Source organism: Rhizopus delemar, genomic scaffold (genome assembly GCF_000149305.1).
Source record: "Rhizopus delemar RA 99-880 supercont3.9 genomic scaffold, whole genome shotgun sequence".
Taxonomy (NCBI): Eukaryota; Fungi; Mucoromycota; class Mucoromycetes; order Mucorales; family Rhizopodaceae; genus Rhizopus; species Rhizopus delemar.
The window spans coordinates 1,844,971-1,864,899 of record NW_027137835.1 but is presented as its reverse complement, the minus strand read 5'-3'; the positions used below and the strand labels follow the sequence as shown (position 1 = coordinate 1,864,899).

At 34.0% G+C, this 19,929-nt stretch overlaps 8 protein-coding genes across 8 annotated transcripts; 4 read left to right on the top strand and 4 right to left on the bottom strand.

The window, feature by feature from the left end:
* Nucleotides 1-363: 363 nt before the first annotated feature.
* On the bottom strand, nucleotides 364-1,860 carry RO3G_11785 (uncharacterized protein; the record flags this gene model as incomplete). Its single annotated transcript, XM_067666369.1, has 1 exon — nucleotides 364-1,860. One exon carries the CDS (start codon nucleotides 1,858-1,860, stop codon nucleotides 364-366), a length of 1,497 nt encoding a protein of 498 aa, XP_067522470.1.
* Nucleotides 1,861-3,208: 1,348 nt separating this feature from the next.
* On the top strand, nucleotides 3,209-3,883 carry RO3G_11784 (uncharacterized protein; the record flags this gene model as incomplete). The annotated part of the gene is made up of 1 exon (XM_067666368.1): nucleotides 3,209-3,883. The coding sequence occupies one exon, from the start codon at nucleotides 3,209-3,211 to the stop codon at nucleotides 3,881-3,883; it is 675 nt and encodes a 224-aa protein (XP_067522469.1).
* An 818-nt stretch (nucleotides 3,884-4,701) lies between these two features.
* RO3G_11783 (uncharacterized protein) lies at nucleotides 4,702-5,854 on the top strand (the record flags this gene model as incomplete). Its single annotated transcript, XM_067666367.1, has 2 exons — nucleotides 4,702-5,735; nucleotides 5,812-5,854. 2 exons carry the CDS (start codon nucleotides 4,702-4,704, stop codon nucleotides 5,852-5,854), a joined length of 1,077 nt encoding a protein of 358 aa, XP_067522468.1.
* A 213-nt stretch (nucleotides 5,855-6,067) lies between these two features.
* Nucleotides 6,068-6,846, bottom strand: RO3G_11782 (uncharacterized protein; the record flags this gene model as incomplete). The annotated part of the gene is made up of 4 exons (XM_067666366.1): nucleotides 6,068-6,075; nucleotides 6,113-6,313; nucleotides 6,409-6,718; nucleotides 6,844-6,846. 4 exons carry the CDS (start codon nucleotides 6,844-6,846, stop codon nucleotides 6,068-6,070), a joined length of 522 nt encoding a protein of 173 aa, XP_067522467.1.
* Nucleotides 6,847-7,263: 417 nt separating this feature from the next.
* Nucleotides 7,264-8,107, top strand: RO3G_11781 (uncharacterized protein; the record flags this gene model as incomplete). Its single annotated transcript, XM_067666365.1, has 2 exons — nucleotides 7,264-7,674; nucleotides 7,781-8,107. The coding sequence occupies 2 exons, from the start codon at nucleotides 7,264-7,266 to the stop codon at nucleotides 8,105-8,107; spliced, it is 738 nt and encodes a 245-aa protein (XP_067522466.1).
* A 1,404-nt stretch (nucleotides 8,108-9,511) lies between these two features.
* Nucleotides 9,512-9,838, top strand: RO3G_11780 (uncharacterized protein; the record flags this gene model as incomplete). Its single annotated transcript, XM_067666364.1, has 2 exons — nucleotides 9,512-9,556; nucleotides 9,665-9,838. 2 exons carry the CDS (start codon nucleotides 9,512-9,514, stop codon nucleotides 9,836-9,838), a joined length of 219 nt encoding a protein of 72 aa, XP_067522465.1.
* Nucleotides 9,839-13,543: 3,705 nt separating this feature from the next.
* On the bottom strand, nucleotides 13,544-13,798 carry RO3G_11779 (uncharacterized protein; the record flags this gene model as incomplete). Its single annotated transcript, XM_067666363.1, has 1 exon — nucleotides 13,544-13,798. One exon carries the CDS (start codon nucleotides 13,796-13,798, stop codon nucleotides 13,544-13,546), a length of 255 nt encoding a protein of 84 aa, XP_067522464.1.
* Nucleotides 13,799-14,379: 581 nt separating this feature from the next.
* On the bottom strand, nucleotides 14,380-19,857 carry RO3G_11778 (uncharacterized protein; the record flags this gene model as incomplete). Its single annotated transcript, XM_067666362.1, has 1 exon — nucleotides 14,380-19,857. One exon carries the CDS (start codon nucleotides 19,855-19,857, stop codon nucleotides 14,380-14,382), a length of 5,478 nt encoding a protein of 1,825 aa, XP_067522463.1.
* Nucleotides 19,858-19,929: the final 72 nt, after the last annotated feature.

The following is a 19,929-nucleotide window of genomic DNA, read 5'->3' as shown; positions in this document are numbered from 1 at the left end:
ATACAACAGTGTTATCTATAATTATGATTATGAAAACTTTTCATTTGTTCTTTTGTATGTCTGTCATAGATTATCTTTTATTCTGGGAATTCCTCACTGAATTGAATAACGTTATTTTACGCGTTATTTCAATTATGTGAAAGATTAGCAATATTCCTGACATTGGATTGGATTTGGTTATTTTAGTTGATACGTCTTCTTATCAAAGAACTCTCATGAATACAATACATATTCTAAAAGAACATGTTTAATTGGAATTGATTGTATGATTTTATTTAAATAAACTTGTATTTTATTTTATTTTAATTATGATCTTGTATTAAGACTTATATTTATTAATGTCAACTACAATCAGTTACTGTTCTACAACATATATAACCATTTATTGTATCTCTCAAACATGAATACAATCGCTAACAACTCTCGTTTGTTTGTATGATAACGACGTTCGGTAGGAGAAAGAGATCTTGCAGCAAAGGCGTTATATTGAATGACTTGGTCGATGACTTGATAAACGACACCGCCGATACCATAAGCACTAGCATCTGTTGCGACGTAGAATGGGTACTTAAGGTTAGGAATGTGAACAACTGGGGCGTTCACCAAGGCATCCTTAATGTTACGAAAACTGCATTCATGGGTTTCATTCCAAATTCCTTTTAAAGAATTAAGAGATCGTAACCGGTCAAGTGGAGCAGTCAAGCGAGAAAACATAGGTAAACTATTACGGAAATAGTTTGCAAATCCAAGAAAACTCATGACTTGTCTACCAGTTTTAGGTGTGGGCCAAGAATGTATATTTGTCAGTTTACGTTGATCAGGGATTAGAGAACCATTGTTACCAATAGTCCATCCAAGAATGTTTACACAACTTTGTGCAAAATGTGTCTTTTCAACATTAATAATTAAGTTTGCAGCAGTAAGACGTTTCAACACTTCACGGACATACTCAATATGTTGATTCATGTCACCAGAGCTGAAGACACATAGATCATCAATATAGAGTGCAGTGTAGGGAAGATCTGCGAACAAATTTGTAAGAACACGCTGTACAATGTTACCGGTACTTGTCAAGCCAAAAGGACAATGACGAAATTGATACTGCATACCAGTGAATGGATGAGTAAATGCGGTTTTAGGTCTATCAGATTCTTGGATAAGAAAACGATGAAAGCATGCTCGTATGTCGAAAGTAGTAAATATAGTAGCAGAACCCATACGTTGATGAAGATCACTGATTAGAGGTAAAGGCATTTTATCAACATTCTTCACGAGTTGGTTAAGCATACGTGGATCAATAACTGCTCTTTTCTTAGTGTATAATCCGTTAACATCCTTTTTTCCAACAAGAAAAATAGAGTTATTGAAGCGAGTATTGGAAGGAGCAGGTTCAATGACACAATCATCCAACCAAGTTTGAATTTGGTCTTCCATGATTTTTCTGTTAGCAATAGCAATATCGGGTTGTCTTCGATAAGCAAAGGCATTGGGTTCAGTATCAAGAGTAATGATAGCACCAGGTAAATTACAATGAGAAGACATGGGGATACTCGTATTAGCATCTAACAAAGGTTGAATAGTGCTCATCAATTGCTGTCTTTCCTGTTTAGTGCCAACAGGAGTTTCATTTGGCTTATAGTCATCAGGGTTAACTGGATCAGGTATTTTAGGAATATTAGAGTTTAACCAAGAAGTGGCTAATCCTGTTAAACCTATTCTTAGTTTAGGCAAAATGTCAAGTCCTAAACAAATGGGGACATCACTGCTAAAATCAAACACTTCAAATTCATATGACAAACGGATTTGGTTATAATAAACAGTAAGTGTTGTATCCACACAACTAATAAAGTGAACATTCATGGATAAACTTGGATACTACAGAATTATAGTCTAACCAGATCTCTATTAATAAACGTGAGAATTCTGCAATAGCCAATCTTGCCCTGTTGTCCTACCAGCGTTCTAAAAGACTATATCGGAACCTGATTACAACAACGGCAGTTCAATCCTATTCTATAATTATCGTTAGATCAATAGTTTTGTTGTAAACATAGTTATTTTCTATAAGATATCAGTTGTATTAAAATAATAACGATACACAAAGATTAAACTATGATTGAACAATTCCACACTTTTCCAAATTTAGAACAATAAGATCAGTATTTGTCATCCTAGCGAGTCTAATCAATTGTCAACCCCAAAAGTAATTAGATCAAAGTTAATTGACTGGTTATTATTTCAATTGTTCAACTTCAGATGCATATATTAGAACATCGACAAGCTTTAGCTTAATCATTGGTTCTTCAGCACGACATCGTTGCCGAGTCTATATCTTTTATATCTACGCTCACAAAGAATATAAATAGATGCCAACTTTTTATCCATTAAACGAGGCTCTTTTGCAATATTGTTTAGGATAGGGGGGTTTTAGGTAAAAGTAGTGTAACAACAAAGATAAAGAAATACTGTTAGAACTTGGTATCTCTTTATTAAGTTAAGATAACTAAGATTGAATCTGGTAAATTCTATATGTAAAAAGTGAGAGTATTTATAGACATGATACGGATAAAGAATTAGGACAGATTTATGATCAATTCGACAGAATAGATGATTACTATTTCTAATTATTAGTTTAGCCTGTTCCTAGCTTGTATTGTCAATTATGCTATTGGGATGGTTTCAGATAACTCTGGATGTAGGACTATTTAGGAGACGGTACGGATGAATATAAAATCCTCTAGTTCCGTGATTGGATATTACGGCTAATAATAATATCTCAGTTAGGATAAATGTTTACATGACTTAATGATGATCCGGTAAGTAATTGTCATTCCTTATTCAACATGCTCATATCATCAATAAACTATATTACAACCACGCCATCATTTGACTGTGTGAAGTTAATATGAATAAAGCTTAATATAAAAATCTAATCAAAGTCTTTTATTGATCTGTGTTGGGAATAATGTTATAAATGATTCCAAGTTATGTCAGCATATTATTCAGGATCATATTTGATTCCTTTTATTAAAATAAAGTGATTATAATCTTATGTATCCTTAACAAATATAAAGAAATCTGCAATAAAGAAGGTTTTTAATTTTATATTGCTGCTATTGTTTTTTTGTTTAATTTTTTTATTTAATCTTACGATTAAAACATTTTTTAAAATTAATCATCCTTCTGGTTCTTATCCTGGTAAACTGCTATGGAAAATCCTAAACAAGACGATCGACCCATGGAGCATGATCCATCTGATATGGAGATCGAACAAGAAAGTCAAGACCCTTCTCTTACTGAAGATGGCTCTGAAATAACCCCAACAATTAATGCCAATGCGCATGAAGAAATCAATAATCATGATGACATTGATGCTGAAGTTTCAAAACTCATACGATATAAAAAGGAAGAATATGCTCGCTTATATCAAAAACATATAATGGCTGGTGAAGAAGATCAAGCAGACGTGGCGTTCCAAAAAATGCGTAAATATGGTGCACAGTTGCTTGCCCTCTCTGGGAAATTGGTTCATACTATATCTACTCCTGTCAAAAAGGAAATTGGTTTGCGGTTAACCCAAAATGATATACCCAAATTTCAACTCTCTTCTTGGCCTGATGTCCCATTTCCTGGTGAGAAATGTTACGAGTCAGTCGAACACTTTTTGCGGTCCTTCGAAAAGGTAATTTATTCTGCTGCCTTGGATATTCAAGAGGTTTGGCGCCGGTATCTCCCTGTTTCTTTGGCTTTCGACCATGATGATTGGATTGAAAAAAACCTAAAGAGATGTGACACATGGAATGCAGCTAGAATTGTCTTTACGAACAAATTCTTGACTGACAACGCTAGAACAGATGCTATGCATGTCGTGTTTGGTCATTAATGATGTCTTTATTCATTATTTTATTATTGATCTCAGTCCAGCCTACGTCAAACTATACAATTAATAGTCAGACGATATAATCCAGGGTTCATTCTAAATTATTAGTTCCTTTCCTTTTTCTTACTTAATAAATAGTAGTTGTTAGCTATTGACTTCCTACTGTTTTCATATTATAAGTACCAAATATCTCATTTTTTTCAATAAGCCACTCCAGCTACTACTACCACTACTGTTGTAGAACAGAGTCTGATTATAACGGACATTGAATAATCGCAACTAAAAGAAGTATATTAAAATTGATAAAAGATAATAATCTAAATCTTTATTAAATAAAATATATTCTTCTTCTTTTTATATAAAACTATCACTATTAGATTCATTCTATAAAGTAAACATGAACACTAAATAAGTCATGATCTTTACTATTCATCATTTCTGTAAATGAATAATAATGGATCAGGTACCTAGTCAACTTTGATCTGACTGGAGGCATTTCATATAAATATATCTTTCCTCTCAATGAAGACGGGACAACTCTCCCAGATCAGTTAAAGAACAATAAGATCTATAAAAACAACGAATTAAAAATTTTCATAATCGATTCAGTGATCACTATTCAATCAAACGTGTCAATGATTGGATCTACGCTCATAACTACTCATTTACCCGCCAATTGATAGAAGAATATAAATAGTAGACTTTGTAATGTTTTCTTTTTAACAATTAAGATTGTCTTAAATAAAGTTCAGTCTCAAAAAGTATTCTTTTGGTTTATCTTTGTTATTTCTTTTACTTTACCAGAACATAACAACTACAACATGGTCGTCATCACCCGCAACAACCGCCCCACTCGCACATCTCGTGTTTCCATCTCTTCTGTCTCTTCTTTGTCCTCTGTTGTTTCTGAGGTTGTCTCCTCTTGTCCTGCTTCTCCTGTGGCCCCTGGCCTGGACAACTTTTCTGACCGTCCCGGGTCACCTTCCTACGTGGAAATGGTCACTGGTTCCCGTTCTCGTTCGCCTTCTCCTGCTGACTCAGTCAGTGGTGCTATAGGAGAGAGACTTAACTCTCTTTCCATAAAGAAGGACGAATCGTCCTCAGTACGTGGTGACGCCATTAGTCTGTCCACTGCTGAAGATGACGTTGTCATGGAGGATGCACCTCTGAACAACGCTCGCTGCGCCATTAGCGGTGAGAATAAGAACGCCTCGCGTTCTTCTAAGTCTGTTTCGAAAAGTAAGAGCAGCATCCCTGAGAAGTTGAAACGCTTTAATCGTAAGTACGATGAGACAGCTGACTTGCTCGACAAGTTAGTTGAGAAGCGTGATCCTGAAGAAGATGAGTCGAAAAGAAAGACTCTTAAGATCCAAATACGCGAGTACAGGGAAGATTTGGACTACTACGAGGAACGTATTACCAAGCTTGAGGTTAGCGCTAATGAAATTAGCCAAAAGATAAATGAGGTTGGTAATAATGCCAACAATACTCGTGAGTCTGAGCCTACTGTCCCCATCAAGGTCATACCTCCCTTTCGCCTGTTGGTCAGTGCTGCTTACAATCCTAAGTATTACTCTTCCAACAAGGTCAGTCCTGATGATGTGAAGAATGACAATGCCTTTAAGACAGTAAAGGACTTCATCAGGAATTTTGAGGCCATCGTGAAACATTATGGTGTCAACATTGACAAGAACTGGCTAGGATATCTCCAGTTGTCCATTGAAAATGGCCAGGATGATAGGAGCATCAATTGGTTCCAACATAAGCTGACTGTCGCTGATTTCAAAAACAGCAATTGGGAAGGTGCCAAGACCGCTCTCATAGGCAAGTTTGGTGAATCCTTCACCTACTTGCAGTATAGTCAAAAGCTGATGAGAATCAAGCAGCCCAACGGCGAGTACCTGAACATGTATGTGGACAGATACATACAGTGGGTGGAAAAATGGTTCCAATGTTTTCGATTTGCAACTTTAAAGCTTTATATCTTTGGAACTACAAATGGTAACGGCTCACAAAAACATGCATTTTGTAGCGCATTTACAGCTAAAATTACTGAAAAAAACTTTTACTTGTATTGTTACACAATCGGGAAAAAATTAAGACTAAATACAAAAACCAACATTGGAACCATTTTTCCACTATGTGCATTATTTTATTAATATCTTGTATGACCGCCTTTCGCAGCAATTACAGCCCTACAACGATCTGGCATACTATTTATGTATCTCCTACAGTCTTCTGCTGTAAAAGTAGACCATTCTTTCTCAACACGATTCCATAATTCATGCACACCTTTTGCCCTAGTATCATAGGCACTTAACTTGAGCTTAAGGTGGTGCCAGATGTGCTCTATTGGGTTTAGATCTGGACTTTGTGAAGACCAGTTGAGAGTATGATCGCGCTTGAAGTTATTGTCCTTGAACCATTGCCTAGCTAGCTTAGACATGTGTTTAGGATCGTTATCCTGCTGAAATAGATGTCCCGAGGATAGTAACCGTAGTACTCAAGGCTATCCATAAGAGTTGTACCAAGTATTCCGACATAATCAGAAGCCTTCATTGTGCCTTCACTAATCCAGCATGCATAACCAGGTCCGTCATAGGTAATACAACTCCATACCATAATGCTACCACCCCCTCCTTTAACTGTTAAGTCGAGATGATGGGGTTGAAGTTTATCATCAGGTCGACTCCAATAGTACTTGCAACCATCTGAGCAATAAACATTAACTTTTGTTTCATCACTGAATACCATACGTCTCCAGTCATCGCTTGTCCAGTTTTTGTGCTCTTCCGCCCATGCTAGTCGTCTTGCTTTCTGAACCTTAGTCAATAAAGGCTTTTTTACCTTTATTTTAGCATGGAAGTTCATGCTTTTCATAACCTTAATGGTGCCCGAGTAACTGATAGTGTGGCCAGTGCATACTAGATACTTATGAACAGCCTTCGCAGTCTTGAGGGTACCATTAATAATCTGCTTACGTACAGTGGGTCAAAAAACTGCACCAACGCAACTCAGTTTTTCGGAAATACCAGTATAGCTCTGTCAGTTTAACAGTAAACATTACGAAACTTGGAACAAAAAGAGTTAATACTGTTACTATTTATTGATAAAAGTTTAAAAGTCAGATGCGGAGTATTGATCTAAGGAGCACTCAGCAAAAAGAGGAGGTCGGTTGGTGCAGTTTTTTGACTTTTAAAATGAAAAGGTATTTGGTATCGTATGTCCGGACTGAGACAATTCCGACGGATTTAATCTAATTGTTTTTATTCCTAGTTACACTGGGATCTTAAAATAAATTTTTTTGCAATTATTTTCTTTTTTTTTCTTTCCTACTTTACCCAAACTCATCCTACATCGTCAGTATCCATCCATCATTAGAAATGCCCAAAAAGCTTCCATCCGATATTCAAAACAGTATCAAAGCATTATTAGAGAACGGCGTTGATCCTGCAGTCATTGGGAAACGAGTTGGAGTGCATAGAAATACCGTCAATAGGTATGCAAATAAGTGGATACATGATAGAATACGTAAAAGAGGAGGTAGACCGAGCATTGTGGCAGAGTCAACACGTCGATACATCAAGAGACAAGTGCTCACAGGTTGTTTAAAGACTGCCAAGGATGTGCAAATGAAGTTGGAGGAGCTGGGACACCCTATGTCGTATCAATCGGCAATTAATGTCTTACATTCAGTTGAAATTTATGCTGAGATCAAAAAGAAGAAGCCATTATTGACTGAAAAGCACAAGAAGGCTCGATTAGCATGGGCTAAAAAGCATCAATATTGGACAGTACATGATTGACGACGTGTCATCTTTTCTGATGAGACGAAAATCAACATTTGGGGCTCTGATGGTTGCAAGTATTATTGGAAAAAAAAAATGTGATCATTTACAGCCTCACTATATCGACGTTACTGTGAAGCATGGAAGCGGTGTTCTCATGTTATGGGGCTGTATAACCAGCGAAGGACCTGGATACGCATGTCAGATCTATAATGGTATCATGAATTCGGAGTTATACCAAGAAATCCTTGGTACAAGTCTAAAAGACACTATGGAGAACTATGGTCTGAACTGGGAAACGTCGGTATTTCAGCACGATAATGATCCCAAACATCGATCAAAGTCCACAACACAATGGATGAAGGATAGTGGCATGATTTACATTGACGATTGGCCATCACAAAGTCCAGATCTTAATCCTATTGAACATATATGTTAAGGATACATAAGATTATAGTCACCTTATTTTAGTAAAAGGAATCTCATATGATCCTAAATAATATGTTGACATAACTTGGAATCATTTATAACATTATTCCCAACACAGATCAATAAAAGACTTTGATTAGATTTTTATATTAAGCTTTATTCATATTAACTTCACACAGTCAAATGATGGCGTGGTTGTAATATAGTTTATTGATGATATGAGCATGTTGAATAAGGAATGACAATTACTTACCGGATCATCATTAAGTCATGTAAACATTTATCCTAACTGAGATATTATTATTAGCCGTAATATCCAATCACGGAACTAGAGGATTTTATATTCATCCGTACCGTCTCCTAAATAGTCCTACATCCAGAGTTATCTGAAACCATCCCAATAGCATAATTGACAATACAAGCTAGGAACAGGCTAAGGACAATTGGCACTTCAGGCCACGATGGATAAATCATGATATTTACGGTTCAATCGGCGCTATAACTACGTTCCAAATATGGAAATATATACTTTTGTCCATTGCGCATCGATTGGTACCATTTTCGTTTTCCAATTCCGACTATTTGTTGCAGATATCTGCGCTTGAAAATAGGCGGTATGCAATTTCTTTGGGCACGCTCTATATCAATGACTTCTTTACAGATTTTAATAAAACTTTGAACATTTGTGTAACTATATGTTCCAACAATAGACGTTTTGGTTTTGTTAAAATATCTGTATTTGATAAAGAGAAATATGTTAAAAACATCAATAAAAAAATAAAAATGTCGGGGATTTTGGCGGAGATTTCGCCCAAATACTTTAATCAGTTAGAGCTTATGGTATGCAAATTTTTACTAAAAACCATCGAATAGAAACAATTTTATGTGACCCTTAAATTTATAGCATGTCTGCACTTTTTTTATGATTGCGGAGCGAATATTTGCTTTCACACTCCGAGATTTTGGGAAATGACTTATCCAATAGTACGCTATATTGGGTAAAAGTTTGAATGGAATCTGAAAAATTGAATTTTGGAGCTCATCTGGCACTGTAAGCATCTGATTTCCTCAGCTTGCCCTCATTTACTTTTGTGAAGGATTAGCAATCGCCAACTCCTTGGTATGTTTCTTGAATTCTAACATTACTGATGTATGGCAGTTATATGAAACATCGATATGGCCGCTAAAATTTTTGCGACCGATTTAGGGTTCTTAGCGTATATGCTATAATAAGGATGTCTTGTAAAGTGGCATCATCCACTGTCCGAGCATGCATACCAAATGGAAGCTTATTCCTAAGCATCTTTTGATGAATGTAATATAGATACTAAGTTTTTTAACTAAATAACATCATTGATATTATGTAAGAATCACATTGTTTCCTCGATTCTTAAAATATCGTTATTTCTTCATTATGGTTCAAACATTAGTCGTAAAAAAACTAATTGTAATTGTTAAGGTAATAGAAAACAAGAGGTAAAAACAAAAATAAAGAAACTGTTTGTGAACGTTTCGAGTCTGATTTTTATTTCAGTTTAAGTTAAAGTAAAAATTATTCTAATTGAAGGCAGATGTTTATATCTTATTGAGTGAATGGCTTGATATCTTGTATTGTAAACGTTCTTCTACTCTTTCAGGTGCTTTATCAAGTGTCATCTCTATTTATGATTATGAAAACTTTTCATTTGTTCTTTTGTATGTCTGTCATAGATTATCTTTTATTCTGGGAATTCCTCACTGAATTGAATAACGTTATTTTACGCGTTATTTCAATTATGTGAAAGATTAGCAATATTCCTGACATTGGATTGGATTTGGTTATTTTAGTTGATACTTCTTCTTATCAAAGAACTCTCTTGAATACAATACATATTCTAAAAGAACATGTTTAATTGGAATTGATTGTATGATCTTATTTAAATACACTTGTATTTTATTTTATTTTATTTTATTTTATTTTAATTATGATCTTGTATTAAGACTTATATTTATCAGCGTTAACTACAATCAGTTACTGTTCTACAACAGTAATAACCTATATGCTGTTATATAATATCGTGATATTATTCTTGAATATCATTTAAAAATATTAATGCTTATCGTTTTTATAATGTTTTGTTGATTACAAATCTATTCTTAGTTAAATTTTAAATGTTCTAATAAAATGTGTTATTCTCATTATAATTTGAATTAAAAAAAAAACTGTAAATTATTTTTTATTGGATTTGGTACATTTCTTTGCTACTTTTTTTGTTTTTCGATGTGTGTTTATAGTTCATAGTGTTATGTTCTGGTAAAGGTAATAACAAAGATAAACCAAAAGAATACTTTTTGAGACTGAACTTTATTTAAGACAATCTTAATTGTTAAAAAGAAATCATTACAAAGTCTACTATTTATATTCTTCTATCAGTTGGCGGGTAAATGAGTAGTTATGAGCGTAGATCCAATAATTGACACGTTTGATTGAAGAATGATCATTGAATCGATTATGAAAATTTTTAATTCGTTGTTTTTATAGATCTTATTGTTCTTTAACTGATCTGGGAGAGTTGTCCCGTCTTCATTGAGAGGAAAGATATATTTATATGAAATGCCTCCAGTCAGATCAAAGTTGACTAGGTACCTGATCCATTATTATTCATTTACAGAAATGATGAATAGTAAAGATCATGACTTATTTAGTGTTCATGTTTACTTTATAGAATGAATCTAATAGTGATAGTTTTATATAAAAAGAAGAAGAATATATTTTATTTAATAAAGATTTAAATTATTATCTTTTATCAATTTTAATATACTTCTTTTAGTTGTGATTATTCAATGTCCGTTATGATCAGACTCTGTTCTACAACACATGGTAGGTGCAGTGAAAAAATCACAACAGTGAGTACTTTTTAGGCAAAGAAAAATTATAATTAAGCAAGAGCACATGATAATAGCGCTTTTGCTTTGCAAATTAAAGTTAGCATATGGTTATGCTGCTATTTAAGGTTGTCTTTCTGTAAGTGAGTTAATTTGAGTTAAGTTTGCTTGTAAAGCTTGATTTAAGGTTGTGATTGCCTTGTAAGTTGTTGTTTTATATAGAGTTTAAGCAGATGTTTGATAAGTAGTGACCACCAGATCTTATGTGTAAGATCAATACGATGTTTCTTGATAAAAGTTAAAGTAGGGTAAAAGTTTAGGTAAACAGGGACTTTCTTGTTAAAGTTTGTTATTTACTGCGTAAAAACATATGACTTATTTAAACTGACCAACAATTTCTTCACAAAAAGATGGGATATATACATATGTATAATATTTTTTTTTTCTTTTTTGCTTTTCTTATTTTTTTGACCATTTTTATATTTTCAACATTTTTTATCTTTTTAATAATTTTTATAATCTTTTATCTTTTAATTTTTTCTATTGCTATTTTTGTTGGTTTTTGTTTTGAGTTGAGTGTTTTATAGAAGTTTTTTTTGAAATTTTGAAAGTAAGATACTGTAGCGACCACCAGATCTTTTATTTAAAATCAAATAAAGGTAAAGATAAAGAAAAATAAAGGGATCAGGAACTTTTTATGAGAAGGTTGCCTGTTTATTGAATAAAATATATAAAATAAAAATGAGAGTAGAACTGTACTGTCCTTTTTCTTCATCTAAATAGTTGGGATATTTATATTGTTAATTTTTTTTTTCTTTTTGACTTTTTTCATTTTCTTGACTTTTTCACTTTTTTGACCTTTCACATTTTCTTGACTTTTTTCATTTTTTGACTTCTTTATCACAACAGCAAGCCTCAAAAAGAAGTTTTTGTGACCTACAAAAACATTTCAGCTCTAAAATAAATAAAAGGGAAAACTAATCCGTTATCGCAAAAGTATAAAATGGTCATTGGGTGGATTGAACTCGTGACATCAAGATTTAAATGAGCCATATTTCCAGTTAAGCTATTTTGTAATTTCTGAAAAAAAGTGGTTTATAAACATCCAATGGACTTCCATAAATATTTTGAAGACCGTTAAACATGTTTAAAAATATTATATGGTGCTTACTATTTTTGAAAATTACCGATGTACCAAATGATATAAAACTAACTGGGAACAAAGGTGCTTCACATAAGAAACGCCCCATTATTCTAGACTAAATCGGGAAATATTCGGAACTTCAAAAATTAAACAGCGCCATTCGATTCTGCTTGCCTTATAACCTTAGTTTCTATTTTTGGATTGTTATTCTAGCTCCGCTATAGCTGTAGATATTATGATTTATCCATCGTGGCCTGAAGTGCCAATCACCCACAGGCTAAACTAATAATTAGAAATAGTAATCATCTATTCTGTCGAATTGATCATAAATCTGTCCTAATTCTTTATCCGTATCATGTCTATAAATACTCTCACTTTTTACATATAGAATTTACCAGATTCAATCTTAGTTATCTTAACTTAATAAAGAGATACCAAGTTCTAACAGTATTTCTTTATCTTTGTTGTTACACTACTTTTACCTAAAACCCCCCTATCCTAAACAATATATGGCATCATTTGAAGTTAAAGCTAAGCATGTATGATAATAGGGCGACTAGCATCCATGACCTGTGGCAAAGAGTCGAAAATGAATGGAATTCGTTTACTAAGGAACAATGCATCAAATATATAGACAGTATGCCCGACAGAATACAAGCTGTCTTAGCAGAAAAGGGTGGATCCACTAAATATTAGAAAAGTCAAAAAACTGCACCAACCGACCTCCTCTTTTTGCTGAGTGCTCCTTAGATCAATACTCCGCATCTGACTTTTAAACTTTTATCAATAAATAGTAACAGTATTAACTCTATTTGTTCCAAGTTTCGTAATGTTTACTGTTAAACTGACAGAGCTATACTGGTATTTCCGAAAAACTGAGTTGCGTTGGTGCAGTTTTTTGACCCACTGTATATAAGACTTGGTGGTAACACTTAAAACAGCCTTTCTACCAGGGTTTGCTGTTACTCTACCAGGAGAAAACTTGTTGGCATATCTGCTTAAGGTGAATTTTTTTAAGTTTGGAATACGTTCCATTATCACTGAATATGGCTTGTTCTGTAAAACCAACGATTTGATGCTTTTTTGCTTGTTTTTAGAGAGAGCGCGAACCATACGTGTAGTGATACCCTAGAGATTCGACATATGGAGAAAGAAAAGGAAAAAAAATATTTGACCGGGGATAAATTACTTTTATAAGTCACGTAGGCTTTTTCGGCGATAGTCGGAATACTATGACTCATAACTAGCCAAAAAACTCTGGCGGAAGCTCCACCAATTAACAAATAAACTTATCTACAGTTGTAGTGGAAAAATGGTTCCAATGTTGGTTTTTGTATTTAATCTTAATTTTTTCCCGATTGTGTAACAATACAAGCAAAATTTTTCTCAGTAATATTAGCTGTAAATGCGCTACAAAATGCATGTTTTTGTGAGCCGTTACCATTTGTAGTTCCAAAGATATAAAGCTTTAAAGTTGCAAATCAAAAACATTGGAACCATTTTTCCACCCACTGTAGATCTTTTGACCAAAGCCAAGTTTGCGGACAGTCCGCTGGCAGTGATGCATTTCCTGGGCACATTGCTTCCACCTGTCAAGGATTGTTTGGAAAGAAGACTGGCTGAAATACGTGCCAAGAAGAATGCTGATTTCATCTTGGAAGATGATACGTTGTCGAAAATCCAGACAATCATAGAAAACAACAAGATGCATTTCATAGAAGAATGCAAGAAGATTTTCCCTGGTTTGAAAAATCAGGAACGATCTCAGTTCAAGCCTGCCGACAAGAAGGCACCAAAGCAAATAGAAACGAAAAGAAAGTTTCATGGCGACGAGTGAGATATTTGCAGATAAAAATTTGAGAATTAAAAGGAGATAGTACTTGAAAACTAGTGAATGAGTCTCTATGTAACCTCTTTATTAGATTTCAAGACGAGAGAGAGAACCCATTTAATCAAACTACGCCTTTATATAGGAAATAAAATTATTCAGGGACCGAAGTGAGTTCAAGGTCAATTTTAGTATTGAACTTGAATAATATAAATATTGTATATGGTTAATATTGTAAATGAGTCTTAGAGAATATGTAATATATAATATTATGTATTCAGTACTTGTTATTTTTTATATAAGATTTGAGTAATCTCATACGAATAATAAGTATTTAATGGGGTAAATACGACATAGCCCCCGACCAGTATGAGATTACCTTAATGAAAATCTCGTGACTATTTTGGTTTTTTTTTTTTTTTTTTTTTTGTAAATGAAAAGTAATTTACTTATGAAGAGATTTAAGTCGTTTACTGGAACGAGTGGCTGTGGAAGGAGTATCACAAGCGTTGTTAGTTGGAGGCTTATTACGACGAGTTCTTTTAACAGGCCGTGCTGAAGAGCCAACATTAGATTTAATTGTGGATTTTTTATCAACCAAATTAGAATTATTTTCATCATCAGAAGAGAAATGTTTCATAGCAGTACTTATAGTACCAGATGGAGTGGATTTTAGTAGTTCAGATGAAGATGGAGAATTGGTAATTGGAGCATTTTTTGGAGGAATATATTTTTTACCAAGATTTTTCCAATAATTGCGTAGTGTGTTAGGGTCATTAAACTTATCTGCAGATAGCCATTCATCCCACTCACTGCTATAGTTTTTCCAACGTACAAGGTACTCACGGTTTTTTGGAGGGCCACGATGGTTTATAACTGCTTCGATTTCGAAATTTATGATTTCATTACCTTCATCATCCAGTTCGATAACTTCTTCATTAGAGATTAATTTCAGCTCAACGGAAGTGTAGGCACGAGGCATAAGGACACCAGTTTCGTCACGTAAGATATAGGCATTTCCTTTATTTTTACGTACGACAGTATATGGTCCTTCGTAAGCAGGAGCGAGTTGACCAGATTTATTTGGAATACGAACCATGACATGAGAGCCAGGTGCATAATCAACAAGCCTATGAGAATCATTGAACTTTGCTTGTTCAAGTTCGATTTGTGCTTTGGTTTTATTAACGATAGCTGGGAATACAATATCAGTCATATAATCAATGCGTTTCATGAGCTCTTCATGAGACATTGGTGGTTTATCTTTAACTTCTTTGAGCTTATCTTTGTCAGATCGAAAACCATAAGGTTCGTTCATTTTACGTGCGAACATAAGAGAGAAAGGTGTTGAATTTAACCGTTTGGATATACGATTATTCATAGCAAGTTGAATAGATGGAAGATATAAATCCCAATCATTGCCAACACCATGTGTGGCTTTAGCCAGTAATTTTTTGACTGATTGTACAGTACGTTCACTAATTCCATTAGCAGATGGGTGTAGAGGAGTGATGAATCGATGATCATAGCCCATAGCATCAGCTAAATCTTTGGAGAGCGAGTTCTTAAACTCTGTTCCATTATCGCTTTGGAGTTTTGTAGGAAAACCCATAGTTGAGAACACGTCAATAAGAGAACGTAAAATTGTATCTGATCTTTTATCAGGTAGAGCACGAAGTATACAAAAGCGTGTGCAAACATCGATAATAACCATAAAATAATTATTATTGTAAACGGAGGTAGTATGCATAGGACCACCAAGATCAATAGCATAATGATCACCAGGATAGTAGCTATAAATGCTACGTAGAGGATGAAAGCCTCTTTTTTCTATATTATGCTTCATACAATCTTTGCATTGCTTAATGAATTTAATGCAATCACCTATCAAGTTAGGCCAATGGATACCGTCATTATGGAGACGTTTGACCATTTGTTCAGCACCATAGTGACCAATTTTATTATGGGCATCTATAAGTAACTGTTGGTGTTCAGCCAAAGGAGGTGTAAGATAATCCGAATATAATGGCTGTGCAGATTGTACATAGAACAAGTATTGATCATTAATGTTATAATCAATATCTCTTATATCAGTATTTTCTTTAACTTGTATGATGTCCTTTTGTGCATCAGAAGTTGTAGTTTCTTGAATTACTGAAATAATGTTTATAGCAGCATTGTATTTAGAATAAGCTCGATGTTTTTTCTTTGTATTAATTGTCTCAGAAATAGCATGATTCTGTCTATATGAGGATAATCTTTTGCCTTTTTTAATATCACTTTCATGCTCGAACGTATCCTTTGGCGGATATAATCTGGATAGTTTGTCAGGTAAGACATTTTCCAAGCCGGGAACATGAATGACACTAAAGTTATAGTCAAGAATGACGTCAAGCCATTTAATAAGCATACTATTGGCATTCTTTTGGGAATGAATATAGCATAAAGCTTTATGGTCAGTGTATAAAGTAAATCGTGTGCCCCATATGAATTTATGAAATTGGGTTAAGGCATAAACTACACCAAGCAATTCACGCATTGTAACACTATAACGTTTTTCGCTTCTTGACAGGGAACGGGACATGAAACCAATATATCTTTTGATTTTAGATATTTCGCCATTAGGTTTAGTCACTTCGAACTCTTGATATAAGCAACAACCAGTACTGTAATCTGATGAATCAGTAGCAATACAAAATGGTTTTGACAGATCAGGATGGGATAACATCAATTCTGAAGACAAAATGTGCTTGATACTATCAAAGTGCATTTGATGCTCTTTTGTCCATTCGAAAGGACCTTTAACTTTTTCATCATGACAACGCAAAGCATCTAAGGGAGCCATGAGAAGTGCAGCGTTAGGAGTATGTTGTCTAAAATAGTTGACAAATCCAAGAAAACTTTGCACTTGCTTTTGAGTAGTAGGACGAGGCCAATCGAATATATTTGTTAATTTTCGGGCATCAATCTGCTTTCCTGAGGCAGAAATAGAATATCCCAATAAATAAACGGCTGATTTTGCCAAATAGGTCTTTTCAAAATTAATTTTTAAATTAGCATCAGTTAATATTTGTAGCACTTTTTTAACATGAAGAAAATGTGCATGTATGGATGAACTGAATATACAGATATCATCCACAAAACATTTTACATAAGGAAGATCTTTAAATAATGTTAACATTATACGAGAGAATAGCTGACTTATTGTAGATATTCCAAAAGGAGCACCTCTATACATATATTGTAAATTATTGGGCGCAGTAAAAGTAGTTTTAATTTGATCATCCTTATTTACAGGAAACTGATTAAATGCAGATTTTAGATCTAACGTGCTAAAAATGACTGCACCAGACATAGAATTGAATATATCGTTAATTAATGGAAGTTGATGATTATCAACTGGTAAGACCTTATTTAACATTCTAGGATCCAACACTAATCGAATTTTATCAGTCTTAGTGCCGTCTAGATTTTTTTTATGAGTTACTGTCATAGGCAGATTCCATCCAGATGGAGTTGCTGGAATGATAATACCTTCATCTAACCAACTATTTATTATATCCATTACTTTAGGCTGTAAAGTATATGCTATTGGATATTGTTTTATATTGGCAACATAATCTTTTGGCGTTGGGAGATGTAAAACAGCCTCTTTAATATTACATAAAGAATTCTTATTTAATTTTTTGTTTGCTTCGATGTATGGTTTAATAGCCATATCAAAAACTTTTTGTTCTTTTTCTGTACCGGCTCGTGAAATATTTGGTTCATAAGCTTTATCTAGAATAGAGTCGTCTAATTCTTTTTCAGTACTTTTATGTTTGACTGCTACATTCATTAAATGAATGGAAAGTTTAGGAAGCAAATCTGTTCCAATAAGAATTTTACAGTTGTAAGAGGAAGCATGATCGTTAATAATATCAAACTTATGTTTAATAATGTAGTCAATGTTGTCGTATTCGACATTCACATAGTCAACAGATCTCATTCTGGGAATTTGGTCGCCATTTGCTAAAACTAGGTTACCAGGAACTGAATGAAATTTAATATTATTGTCTATTGCGAATTTTTTATTCATGACAGAAACACGTGCACCAGTATCTATGATACCATAAGTGTTCACATTATTAAGCGTGATTGGAGTAACAGGCGAATAAGCCACATTATCCGATGCGAATAGACTATCATCTTCTCCAACTTTGTTATTACGAATGGCAAAGACATTTTTGTTATACTCTTCATCAAAACTAGCATTTATATTTTTATTTGAACAGATTATATTTCTGTCATAATGTTTATATAAAAATTCAAATTCGTCATCGGATGATTCATTTAATTCATAAGATTGCGAGGTAGATTCATTATTACTAGGAGATAAAGATAAATCAGTAACTCTGTTTTTAGGAGATTTATTTGTTTGACTAATGCTAGTGATCGAGTTGGATAACTCTAAATTGCTAACAGTTTTGTCATTTCCTTTAGAAGAATTACTTACAATTTGTTTGCCATGTTTTCTTTTGACATATTCAAGTCTTACAGAACAAGATGAGTAATGACCAGGAGAGTACTTGACAGTCTTACAAAATGTGCATATACCTTGCTTTTTTAAATCTGCAATTTCTTGCTGAAATTCAACAGACGATTTGGAAGCTTTTTGGTTTTTATGTTCACTTTGATGTACCATTTTTCTTTTTTTAGTATTGGCATTATCATCATGTTCACCGTATTTCTTGGTATTTTCTTCCTTTTTCTTATCCTTTAGGATGTTCAACAAAGCAGATTCCAAGTTAGCCATTTCTTTAATGAGAATTGACTCAAGAACATTCCATTCCTTAGGCAGAGGAATAGGTAAGTTGCGAGTTGAATAAACACTCTCTCCAGTGGTATTGGAGCTAGCAGGGACAAGAGAGGGAAGATTTCTTGTGATAGTAGCTTGGACCATTTCTTGAAACTTGACAGTGTGAAGCCTCGAAATGAAATGTCCAATCAAGAAAGTGTTATCATGCATATTGACCTTTGCACCAAGAGAGAAAAGACGATATCGATCCATTGCTTGGGTCAAAGTTTCACAACGTTCTTGCTTGAAATTAATAAGGTTTTTAAACCACATCTCTGGTGTAGTTTGTGAAGCAAGATCGAAGCGTTGTTTCAAGACTTCTTTTGCCTGATTCCAATTCAAAGCGGTTTTCTTATCCATACAACGTCTTTTGATGAATCGTTCGAACCAATCATGGTCAATGTCACTGTCAGACTTTTCAAATGAAACTTCCAGGTAGTGTAACCAATGATCCTCTATAGATACATCATAATCCAAGAATTTTCTTTGGAAATCTCTAATAAACATATCCAAAGATGGTTCATTACTTGGGTTGACGTTTTTATCACCTTCCCGAAGAGTGAGCTGATACAGAGCACTAGCAGTAGGGTTGACATTGAACCTTGGGATTTCACGGCTTGGTATAAGTCTATCCTTGGGTGATGAATTTTTAGATCCATTGCCCTTCAACTCATGATTACGCAATTCAAACTGGGAAGCAATAAGAGCGTTAACATCATTTAAAGCTGATAGAGCATAACTCAATTGCTTCTCGTTTTCTTCAAGTAAAGTTAGCTTATTTTCTAAAATAAAACTCGCTTTATTATTGTTTAATTTTTCAATTAAATCAAAGAACATGGTTTTTTGAACCATCAACCTCTCCAAATAATTGGGAGGGTCTGAAGAAGGAACAGCAGGAGAAGAGTCAGTAACTTCACCCATCTCAACATCAGTTTCGATGGATGCATCATCACGAGGATGGATGGATGGGTTTGACGCTCTACTTTCGAGAGTTTCAAGATCCATTCTATCCAAGGACTTAGCTACTTCATCAGCTGAATCCTTTTCAATGTTTTTAGCAGGGGATTGATTAATAGAAGAATTCATTCAAAAAAATGAGATATTTGCAGATAAAAATTTGAGAATTAAAAGGAGATAGTACTTGAAAACTAGTGAATG